The sequence below is a fragment of the Columba livia genome, chromosome Z (genome assembly GCF_036013475.1).
Source record: "Columba livia isolate bColLiv1 breed racing homer chromosome Z, bColLiv1.pat.W.v2, whole genome shotgun sequence".
NCBI lineage: Eukaryota > Metazoa > Chordata > Aves > Columbiformes > Columbidae > Columba > Columba livia.
In genome coordinates, this window is record NC_088642.1 from 83,365,683 (window position 1) to 83,378,400 (window position 12,718).

At 40.4% G+C, this 12,718-nt stretch overlaps 1 protein-coding gene across 10 annotated transcripts in view; it reads right to left on the minus strand.

The window, feature by feature from the left end:
• The window catches only part of MCTP1 (multiple C2 and transmembrane domain containing 1), a 275,168-nt gene that overhangs the window by 46,560 nt on the left and 215,890 nt on the right, over positions 1–12,718 (minus strand). For all 10 annotated transcript variants that reach the window (XR_010469182.1, XM_065046966.1, XM_065046968.1 and 7 more), the window contains one exon: positions 6,741–6,860. Coding sequence is in view for 9 of the 10 variants with exons in the window: in XM_065046966.1 (XP_064903038.1) it covers positions 6,741–6,860 (120 nt within the window). In the remaining variant the exon portion in view is untranslated. The remainder of the gene's footprint in view (positions 1–6,740; positions 6,861–12,718) is intronic.

Genomic DNA, 12,718 nt, shown 5'->3' on the forward strand with positions numbered 1-12,718 from the left:
AAAATCAAGTCACTACCTTGTTTATTTGCTTGGTAAATCAGTTTTCAGTTTGCAGGAGAACAAGTGGTTAAAGTCAGGCACTTTCCTGGAGGGGCTGGTTTCTGTATTAAACGTAAAGCAAAGTGGTGCCATCCACCCAAATTCACCAATACCTCTGACAGACACAGTTGTCTTGCCCCCAGAAAAAAGCTTACCACCCTTTCTTGAGGAAAGAAGGGATCCAATGAGATGGATATATTCATAACCATCCTTCTTTCCATTCTCCCCCTCACATTTTCTTAATGTGGTATTTTCCAGAAGACACATAAAGAGAAATAAAAAAATCTGAGTATACATATGGTATGGCAGGACTACATAAAAAGTACTCATGGAAACTGGTTAAAATCTCAAAATGAAAGGTTGTCTTTAACAAAAGTTATTTTTCTTCTATTCTCAAAATTTAATCCTAAACGTGTTCAGCTCTAAATCTCAATAGAAACATATACTCTAGAAACATGAGTCATCAAAGCCTATTTTGCAAAAGAATCTCCAGTGAAATTAAAAGATGTATTGTGCTGTTTTATATCAGTCTTACAAGATTAATAATATGCGTATATACTCTATTATACAGATTCATAAGAATTTGTGTATGGCACATTAACTCCCAGCTGCTCACCATGATTTTCTATGCAATGACATGTGCAACTTGAAACTTCAAGAGGAAATCAGCTATCTAATATTTCCTTAAAGGCTCTAAGTATTAACTATAGATGCAGGATGTGAAACGGAAGCGATTGAACCTCTTCTCCAAAGGGATTACATATGGCAGAAGAACATTCGCAGGTAGCTCCAGTCATGTACGTTGTTCTTCTATTAATTTTAAATTCCTTGGAAATATCGCTAACAAATAAGAGACCGAAAAAAGGGAAGAATTAGTAACTTCAGTCAGATCTTCCTGTCCAATCCTCCTACCCAAGCTAGGTCACCTCTCAGCAGGTTGACCAATACCATGTCCAGTGAGGTCTTCAATATTGCCATGGATGGAGACTCCACAACCTCTCTGGTCGGCCTGGTCCTGAGTGTGACCACACTCAATGCAAAAGTGCTTTCTTGTGTTCAGGTGGAATTTTGTTTTTTTGGATTTGTGCCCCTTGATACTGTCCTGTCACAGGGCACCAGAGAAGTGCCCATCTCTTTCTTCTTCTGCTCCCTTGAGTATTTATACACATTGTCAAAATCCCTGCTGAGCCTCATCTTCTCCACGGAGAGCAATCCCAGCTTGCTCATCCTCTCCTTGTATGCCAGGTGATCTCATTGCTTCACCATCTTCCCTTTGCTGGGCTGAAGTGCAGCTGCCCCTCCTCACCTTTCTGGCCTGTTCTGATTAAAGAGCCAGTACACACCCATTGCATGATGGTCGTGAAAGCAATCCTACCACATCTTCATGGTCATGCACGCATGTACCTGCATGTGGACCTCCTAACTCCTCCTGGTTCCTCTGTTGTGCACACTAATGTACAGACACCACAGGGAGAGAACCTCTGGCATGGTGGCTTCTCAGAAAGGGTGTTAGAACCTCTTTCAGAGCAGCATCTCCTTATTTGTGTGCCTACACCTGGGGTGGGCCCCCTCTGCCCTGCTTGGTTGTTTTTTCAGGTCCCTCCCATCTACCCTGCACACTTGGTTTGCCAACTTAGATCACCAATTCTTCGCTTGATCACGGGTCATCTCACCTCCCTCTAGTTTAATGCTGTCCTCATCATGTTGGCCAGCCTTCCGGAGAAAAGATTTTTCCCCACAGATCTTGCCTCTCCCTTGAGGTTCTCAGTCCTCAAGGAGGATCCCATAGTTGTAGAAAACAAGCCACTGTTGTCAATAACAGCTGCACAAACGGTCGCTGACCTGCCAGATCAGTCCCCTCCTCTTCCAGCCCTTCCTCCTCAATGCAGTATGAAGAAGACGACCCCCTGGGCTCCGTGTCTGCTACCCATGCAGTCAAGGAAGAACAAGACCTTGCAATTGTCACCAGAGGAGATCCAATGTGCCTCTTACAGCAGTTAAGAATTGTGGCCCAACAACTGAGAGTCTGTCAGAGTTTGTCCTAATTGTGGCAGTCAGGATTAAATATACAGCAGGAAAAAAAAATAGATAACTATGCAAACCAGGTTTCATTCGCAATATGACACATTCCAACCACACAATCAACTGTTTCATCTCAGGAAAGGGGGCAAGAGCAGCTGGAGAGTGGGAACATTTTTAATCACTTTGAGGGATTATCTGACCATTCCTTAAGTTAGGCAGCTCCAGCAGGCAGCCGGAACACAGCCTGAAGTAGAAAAGCAGGGAAAAAAAAAAAGAAAGATATATTTTTTCCACTAACTTCATGCAGTTCTAATAACTGTGACTTTTACTTAGAAATACAAGTGAAAAAAGACCTCAGACAGCAGTGCTGCTGTTTTCTCCAAGCTATAAAGGTGAGGGTTTTTTGTACAACGCATTTGAAAACATCAAAATATTAAGTAGTTTCTTAAAAAGACTGAAAAGAAGCTTTAAACCCCAGCACACTTTTTGTTAGTTTCGATATATCTAGAAGTCTTTCAATTACAGCTGTGCAGGATGAACTTTTCTGTTCGTCCATCTATTGAAAGATGTGATTTAGGGTTCCCAGAGAGTCAAGGCTGCTATGAAATAAGCCAGTCCTTTGCTCTGCCTTTACTCTTGTTCTCCCCAAGTATCCTGGGTGGTCTGTCACCATGCCACGCTCCACCACCCTATACCCACCATAGGGGCAGCACTTCCATGCTGCTCCCCAACGCATAGATCCAGCGTGGGTGACAAGGAGCAGCAGGGACAGAAAAGTGGCAGTAGCTGGTACCTCTCGTCTCCCTCGGAGATGTGAAAAAGATGCTGGGGAAAATACAAAATAAAATTAAGAAAAAAAACCCGTAAGATCCACTCAGTCTTTTGTGTTTAGGTGGTGATGCTTTGAGATGACAATGGCGGTTGCACTAAAAATAAATTACCTGGTGAGGTCAGGTATTTAGAAGTACGATAATGGGGGAGTGCAGGGATCCTTGGAGAAAATGCAGCCAGTTATGTTTCAGGAAAATATGGTTCCAGAGGAAAGCTTTCAGAATGCCGGTTTAGTCAGTTTTTTCCTTGTTTCATTTTGGAAGGAAGTATTTATTCTGTGATTTTTTACCCCTGTCCTGTGACTCAGTGCCAGAAATCCATTCATTTTAGATCAGTTCTGATTTCTCACAGATTTAGAGAACCATCTACTAATCCCATGTCTATCTACCTTTGCTTACGCTAACATTTAATACAAGAGTTTGTATTTAATGAAAGCATGTCTTTTAGAAACACAGCTAATCTTGATCTCAATGTATAAAAAGTAGGGAATTCAAGACTTCTTTTTCAAGTTTGTTGCAGTGTTTGACTAAAACCCCAATGATGATCAACCCTATAAAGAGAATCCAGCTGAATCCATGAAAGCAAAACCACCAAATACATTGCTTCACCTCTCCATCAGACTTATTTTCTATTAGTAAATACACTTGGGTCTTCCCCTTGCCCCAACCTCATCGCACTTTTAATTCATGAAAGGACTTGCACATTCAACATTATGAGTCAGAGTAAATGGCAAAATAATCATACTGACACTCAAATGGGCAGCACAGGCTCACGTTGTGACAGAACAGCCCAGACCATTAGTCAGGTGAATTATAAGACGAGAAAATAAGTAAATTGCAAACTACTTCAAGGAAACTGGTGCCCAAGAGGACAGAGAAAGTGATATCTTGTCTATCGAGATAATAAAAAAAGGATGAGATAAGGCTGGTCCATCTGCCATATCCTGATAGAACCTTAGCGATCACCGTCCCATTGACCTGCAGAAGAGTGCAGTGTCTAATGCCTAAATTATTGAGACAATTGATAACTGTTTTCTTGTTGAGAAATTAGAATGAAAACTAACTCTGCAGAGCTACTTTTGAAGGTCTCAAATGTATGTATTTTCCATAGACACTACACAAGTAAACACGACATGCAATTTTTAACATCTAGTGTTGAGTAAGAAAAGTTAACTAATGTATTTATCTTTTTGTCTTATCGTTAGTTTGAGGATTTCAAAGTAACTTCTAAAGATCGATGATATTCCTAAGGTAAGTAGTGAATGATTTCACTGAGGCACACCAGGAATGTCTGGAGACCTGGGAACAGAAGCCAGATCACGTAAATCCTGAAGCATTCTCAAGCCACTAGGAACACTGCTTAATTAATTTAGTTAATATTTACACTCTTCCTAGGAAAACAGAAATATTTAAATTACTCTTAATCTAATGACATTGTGGTAATGACCTGATCTAAGGGTTTGTGATATTACTGAAGGTTTGTGAGTTAATTAGAAAGAAATCAAAAAAATCTGCAGATCTCTTCACAGAAGACAGATACCACGATGATAATTAAGCTTGATTCATTAAAAATATGATCCCAACTTCTTGTGACAAAATCTAAATAAAAAAATTAGTAACTAATGGCACTGATATCAAATATTTGGGAAGAATGTGACCGGTTGACGTAAGCTGTATAGCTTGGTCTGAAGCAATCTCAGCAAGAGGAACATTTTTAGAGCAGCATTTGGTGTCCTCAACAGAGAGCTCATCAGTAGGTTCATTATTTTGTTAGAAAAGTTACATGACCCAATTAATCTTCACAGGCAGGTGGTATTTCAGAGAGAAATGAAGTGTATTGCGGCTCACAAGTGAAATCTCTCCTTTCACAAGGGATTTCAGTTGCTCATAAAATCTTCAGGTTGAGAAGCTTTAAGCATTTCAGGCAGCAGGCGACTAAGGGCTGTGATTAAGCAATGCATCTTTTAAATCTTGATTTTAGGCTTTTTCCATAAATGTAACAACCTTTGGGATTAGGGAATACCTCTATCATTCCCACTCTTAATTTTAGATGACCCCTGGAAGAGTAACAGTCTTAGTGATGCAGACAGGTAATACCAATGCCAGGACCAGGGCTGTACCGGTTTCTAATAACTGCAGATGCTAGAGACCAGGTCACGGGATAGTTCAGGCTGGAAGGGACCTCCAGCCTCCTGCCCAAAGCAGGGTCAGCCGTGAGGTCAGATCAGGTCCTGAAAACCTCCAACAGCAACTGCACAACTTCCCTGGGCAACCTCTTCCACTGTGTGACAATCCTCATGGCAGAAAGTGCTCCGCAGTCTGAACCTCTTTTGCTTCAAATTATGCCTGTTGTCTCTTACACCACACGTCACTTTGAAGGCCCCAGCTCCATCTTCTTGGTAGCTCCTTGAAGGTAGTGGAGGGCTGCTGTTCAGGTCACCTGAAGCCTTCTCTTCTCCAGGGTCATCTTCTCCTTACAGGGCAAGTCTTCAAGTTCCCTCACCATTATGGTGGCCTGCCACTGAACTCACTCAATTTAGTCAATGCCTTTCTTGACCTGGGGTGCCAAACCGTATTCTAGAAGCAGCATAACAAGTACTGAGAAGAGGGGATAATTGCGCTGGCTGTGCTCCTGCTGGAGCATCCGACAGGTCAGCTCTTCCCTTCTGGGACATGCTGCTGGATCAGGTTTATCTTGCAGGTTTCCAACATGTCCGGGACCAATTCATCAGAGCAATCCATCCCCGGCCTGTACCACTGAAAGGGACTACTCCTTCCCAAGAGTTAGAATTCACATCTTTCCTTCTTGAATTTCATGAGGTTCCCATTGGCTCGTTCCTCCAGCCTAACAAGGTCTCATTAATTGGCAGATCCAGGTTATCAACTGATCCTTCTCATAACCAAAACACTTGACAGGAGTGCACTCTGTCATCTACAGGTCATTGACAGAGATACTAAACAGGACAGGTCCTGTGCACTATGGTACTCCACTTGTTAGTGCTCCACTTGTTAGTACTCCACTTGTTAGCAACCCTCATTAACCACTACTCTTCAAGATCAAGTATCTAACCTGTTGGTTTTTGTTTCCACCCATCCATTTATCCAACCAGATCATAACGTCTTAGACAGCACACTGCTTTTGGGACATGAAAACTGATACACACATCAAATTCATGCAGATCAGCAGTAAAATGCATGCAAATTCCTTAAGCTGCCTCGATACTAGAAAATCTGCACAGCACAGAACACAACTTGAACTTTTCATATGTACTTCTGAAAATCTGCTTTTATTATTAATAAATGTCAGTTATTAGTAAATGTTTGCTACTTTATATTCCCAACTACGTTCATTTAATTAAATGATGGCACTAGATGAGGAGAACAAAATAAGAAAAGGCTTATATTAAGCTCAATGCTAATGATAAACTGTGAAATCCAATAAACTGTGATAAATTTTGAAACTGTTAACAAATTGGAACAATTTTAACCTTTAACTTCAATATGTGAAATATAAATGCAACATAAGGACTTAGCCACACAAAACCATTTTCAAAGAATTTTCCTTCTCCTGACCAATAAACCTCTCATCCCTGCTCTCACACAAACCAGATTCTGAGGCTAGTACACGTTCTACTGCACTTTTACACAACATTTGCAACAAAAACAGGCACATTTATTGGACAGGTGGAGAAACATTAAATTGCAGGTGGGAAAACTGTCCATCGAGCATTGTGAACTATTTTCAAAAAGATGTCATATTAAAAAAAATGTATTAAAACTCAGTTGCAAAATTTTATCTAGTTAAAAAAAGAAAAGGACATGTATGCACTTGAAGAAGAGAAGACTTACTGTATCATGTTGCCTGTTATCTTTCCCTGATACGATCAAGAAGTAGTTCCATGCCAGCAGCAACAACAAAGCCAGTGGTATCATGTAGAGCTCAAAGTTCCAGACCACAAAAAGAAAAAGCTAGAAGACAGAGCAGAGAAAAAAAAGTGAATCAAATCAGCATTACATTAAACTCTTGTGCACAGTTAAGACCAACAAATTAAAATGATTCTAAAGAAACCCACTTTTCCTTGGGCAGGAAAGTGGTTTAACCACTTACCTGCATGAAACAACTGCTACACTTCCCATTGCATTGTACCTTAATTCTTGCAAAAGGAAAATAGTATAGTCTAAGAGGAATATTATTTTTTCTCATAAAATAATGCTCTTGTGGACAAAATAATGCAAAATGGCATAAAATTAAGATCACAAAGCAAGAAAGAAAAGGTTCATTATTTCCACAGATAGAAATCAATTTGCTGTTTAGAAGAAAGAACTTGGTCAGTTTGTAGTAATGTCACACAAACAAACAGAAGTTAACATAACAACTAAATCTGAAAAAAATACCATTTTGTACAGAAAACTAGCTAAAAGTCACACTGAAAGCTAAAAATGTACAACTATTTTAATGAAAGCATGGTAAAACAGTACTGAGCACAGATTCGTAGAAAATAGGATTTAAAGGAATGCTGTTGCTGCTGCAAAACTACTGGTTTGTAGGAAAGAACTGTTTGGAATTAGATGGAATTTTCCTTATGAACAAACCCCACCTCATTTTAGCCACCTTTAGCCATAACTTGGGTTTGTTTTCTTCTAATATGGCAAAAACCAAACCTGGAAGTGTTATAGCAAACCACACCATGTACCACAGATGGGTATATACCTAGAAACCTTGCTATGCCTTTTTCATCCAAATAGTTAAGCTTTTCAATATTGGTGTTTTTACTACCTACTAAAATAAATGAAGGTGTTGCAATACGGAACTAGCAAACCTAAATCAATACCAATACCTAGGCAAACTAAAAAAAGGCTTGTTTTCCCAAATCAGTTACCAAGATGTATATAAAGCCGAGTAAGAAGAAAACAGGGATTTTAATAGTCTTCTGATGGATTTTTGTTTAGTGATAAAACAAAATGCTCTTATTAAATATATATAAAAAATTCTGTATTTTAAGTAATGCCCCGTCTCAAGATGGGACATGTAATGTCCCATCTCAACTTAGCGACCTGCTTGCTTTCACCGAATGCTATGTATATTGAAATCCTATGAGAGTGCAAGACAAACATGATAAATACTAAAAGAACTGAAAAAGCAGTGCGTGTGACACATGTAAGAGAATATTGGCACTTGTAACAGTTAATACTTTAATTGAAAGAAAACTGTCTTATTTTTAGGTTGCTTAGTTTAAAAGGAAATCTGTTATAAATGGTAATGAACAACAAGTTTGAAAGTCATTCCGTAAGATTGTTAATCACCCTTCTGAGAGCGAGATCTAAGGGGATTTGATGCAGTAAATTTAATATAGCCAGCTTACAGTGGAATTTACATCTTGAAAACAAAAAACCCTTGCATCCTTTAACTCCAGAAGTGCCCTCAGTCAGTGGATAAATGCTGAAGAAGGACTGGAGGTCGCCAAACAGCACCCAAGTATCCGGAAAGCAAATACTAGAGGTGAATTGCTCAGAAATGGCAATGCATACCATCTTTCTTATAGTCTTATCTGAACTTTTTTTAGAAAGACAGAAAGAAAATCAAGTAATATCCAAATAATCCCCAGAGAAAAAAAAGCCGAAAACCTAGGGAGCCTCAGGAGGTACAGACCTGAACAGAGACTGAGGACCATGGTCATTGTGGACGTTGATCTCCAAAATGTAATTTTCTCATCCAAACACTCCTCACTTGAAGATTCTAAGCACCACATGATCCTTTAGAGTATTAATTCCTTACAGTACTGTACTCTGTAGGCCACTAAAATGTTATATTAAGATATTACTTCTTCATGATTGTATGGACATACGTTTTGAAGATGTGCATGTTACACTGACTACCTCCTGTAGGTGATTTCACTGACCTGCCAGCTTCATTTCCACTTTGTCTGGATGAATTTTAACCAGTTCCTCCTTTCAGGCACCCATCTCAGCCTGGGACAAGGCAAACAGAGACTCTATATTTGCAAAATAGATGAGATTTTTGCTGCACAAGATCAGCAAAGGGGTGGCACCATAAGCAAAATGGCCTCAATGTCCTCCCCAGAAGAGAAACGTACTCCCAAAACAAGCAGATTTTCAACATTATACAAAACTTTTAAGTAAACATGATCAACCCCAAAATCTGGTGCAGAACAGCAACAAAATCTGGGGGCTCACTTCTTAGGCATGAAGGGTTTGACAGCTGAGGGAGAGGGAAGAAGGGAAGTTATACATGAAAAACTTTATTTTGTGCATGAAGGGGAAGAAAATCTACATATCTATCCATTAAATAACTATAGGAAAAAAGAAATCCAGAAAAGCTAAGGAACAATCTTAAATGGGCAGTTCTGGGACCTGCCCATGCCTATAAAGCATCCAGTGGAACTTGGACTGTGTCTGGTATGATCTCCTCCAAAGAAATAATGGCTCTAACTCGTATCTAAAAAAAGGATCCTCATCACTACTGAAACAAGCCAACTATTTTAAGGGAGGAGTGGGAGTCTCAAAGGTTACAGTTTAATATAGCTGCCATTTCCCACACAGAAGACTATAAGGGAGGACTTTTTTTCTTCTCCCCCATGAGATCAAGATTTTCAGAGTCACAGTCATGAACTGGCCATTTACAATATCACATCAGTTGATACTCTTAGTGAGAGACAGAGGCATTAAATGATCATTCAGGGAGACACATGACACTATCCCTGGTGTACAACACTTCAAAAAATAATTTAAGTTAGAATATTGAATATCCTATTCTTTTGCAAACTACAGTATATTTTAAAAAGAAATCTCATCCAAAATGATTAACACTTCCTACTGTTCAGAAAAAAAGCCTGCCCTTTCAGACTAGCAGCTGTGGATCATTAGCTTTCCAGTGATGAGATGTGTTTGATGAGTATTTTTCTTTCTAATTAAGAGATGAGATTCTCTATTTGACTCTCTCTTCAGACAGAAGTGAAGAGAAAGATTTCTGCCTGTGTGGAAAGGCCATATTCCACAGAACAATTATTTCAGATTTCTTTTTATCTACCTCCACCCAATTCCATTTCATTTTTAACAGAGCCCTGTTTGCACCCACAGACTACGCAGCATTAACCCTTGTGCTTCCCAGCTTTTTTTATTTTTCCTTTGGCTTCTGTTTTGACAGAAGACACTGACCCACGTTCTCAGATGCGGGTGAGAGCTGGTGGGGCAGGGGCACCTCCATGGTGAAGCAACCAGCCAGCCCCAGGCTGACGTGAGACCCTCCGAGTTCTGCACTCAGGAGCTGGAACGTCTTTTTTGGCGGCTCGGGGACACACGGCCATTCCTACCACTGCCACGTCACACAGGCCATGCCACCCACTCCATGGCCTTCTCGTCAAGTCATGGCTTGCTCTGATCATTTCCAAAGAGAATCCTTATAGCCTCATTTACATATTACCCAAGTCCTTGCATTATACACATTACCCAACTCGTCACCACCCTGGAAATGCAAATGTTTAAGAATCATAGAATTGTTTAGGTTGGAAAAGAACTTTGGAATCATTGAGTCCCACTGTTACCCCAACCCTGGCACTAACCTATGTCCCTGAACCATAGAGTCATTTCAGTTGGAAGAGACCCCCCATGATCATTGAGTCACACCAGAATCTAACCTAACCCCAGCACTAAACCATGTCCCTAAGAACCTCATCTACACATCTTTTAAACCCGTCCAGGAATGGTGACTCCAGCACTGCCCTGGGCAGCCTGTTCCAATGCCCCACAGCCCTTTGGGGAAGAAATTGTTCCCACATCCAACCTCAACCTCCCCTGGTGCAACTTGAGGCTGTTTCCTCTGCTCCTGGCGCTTGTTCCTGGGGAGCAGAGCCCGACCCCCCTGGCTCCAAGCTCCTTTCAGGCAGTTCAGAGATCAGAAGGTCTCCCCTCAGCTCCTCTTCTCCAGCTGAACCCCCCAGGTCCCTCAGCCGCTCCATCACACTTGTGCTCCAGCCCCTCACCAGCTCCGTTCCCTCCTCTGCACTCACTTCAGCACCTCAAGGTCTTTCTTGGTGTGAGGGGCCCAGAACTAACCCCAGGATTTGAGGTTTGGCCTCCTCAGTGCCCAGCACAGAGGGACGATATTGGGTGCATGGTTTTTGGCACAATCACTGACAGGGCTGAGGCCTGCAGCTCCAAACACTGCGCTCTCATCACAAGCATCCATTTGCCCTTTAAGCTTAAAAAGATGATCGTATTTCCTGAGGCTTTGTCCCTTGGTTGTGTTTTCAGTAGACTGGAAAGAATGAAGGATAACCCACGTCTCTGCATGGCACAGACTGTCACCAAGTACTGCAGGTTTCAATGCTCTGGTGAAGTCCCGCACGGTGTTTACACTGTGAAACGCCTGAAAATACTTTTTGTTGTACCTTGGAGAGTCAGCAGCCTCTTCCTTCACAAAACCAGTCAGTTACCTCTGGCGATCACGGCTCCTCTCATCCTGTATAACACTTCTATTATAAAAATTAAAAAGGAAGCATTTCCTTTAGCTGTATCAGATCCCAAGCACGCCTCTATTAATGCAAACTCTTATGGGAATATATTTCAAACACGCTGCCCTCATTCAGGTAAGTCTGGAAGAAACGTGCCTTTTGAACATATTCTAAAGCATCCTCCAAGTTCTTTTTTTAGCAGTTTTGCAATTTCAGTTCCAATTACCTGAGTGGCAGGAGAAGGCAATCTGAAAGATTTGAGTCTTATACACATTATCTGTTACTCCGCTTTTTTGAATAGGAAAAAGTCAACTTGGAAATAGCAAAAGCGTGGAATGTGTAAAAAAAATGCAGAAAAAATTTCATTCCCACTGCATTATTTTGACAGATATTCAATGCAATGTTGAATTAATGTTGATTCTCCTTTTTAAATGCCTGAGATCTTTGTAGTCTCAGAACTGCTGAATAATTAGTGGTTTTGATCCTACAATAAGTTTTCCTTTAACACAGGAACAAACTTAGAGGATTTCCTGCATCTTTTCTCTCTTCGCTGGAAGTAGAACAGACCAGTTCACTGTGATTTAGATTTTTACTCTCATTCCATGTATTTATTTAATGTACAAGAAGAAAATGGAAGTAATTCCATGATAAATCAACATAATAATAATATTATCTAAGTACACTGCATGAAGTTATTATTTTAAATCCAGTCTCGATGAGGCTTTTGGTGTATTGAAAGACCTATGGTAGCTCTAGTTAGAGCACTTGGGCCCCATATCTAGAACAACACTCAGAAAAAATTTCTTACTGGGTAGGACATTTCTGGTCACGTTTTTTTCCATGTCGATAACCTGTACAACAAACCATGGTTCTATTTCATTGCACTTCTTTCATCTAAGTATGGTGTATTGTTAGTTATCAAAGACACAAGCCTGACAATTAGACATGACTCATTTGATGTGCTTCGACCCACCCAGCTTGTTTTCAAACCACGTCTACAGCCGGACGATAGAGTTATTTCATCTGAAAAACCATCATAATGATACTATTGTTCAATCACGTCATAACGAGTCTTTACAAGATTATTCGCACCAAGAAAAAGTTCTAGGTAAAAGCTCAGAAATTTTCATGTAATTTTTGTCTACTTTTTTAGTTCCAAATTTTAACTGACGTTTCACATAATTTTCCAGAAATACTATGACTCTGCGTTGAGAATGACGACAATTCCAAGAACATGAGCCCCAGAGCATGAATGCAGCTCTATTCTAAACAGCACGTGAATTACCAATATAAAAGTCATATCACTGTAACCAGTTTCACACAGCAAAAGGGAGGTGGAAACAAAGATGACAAACA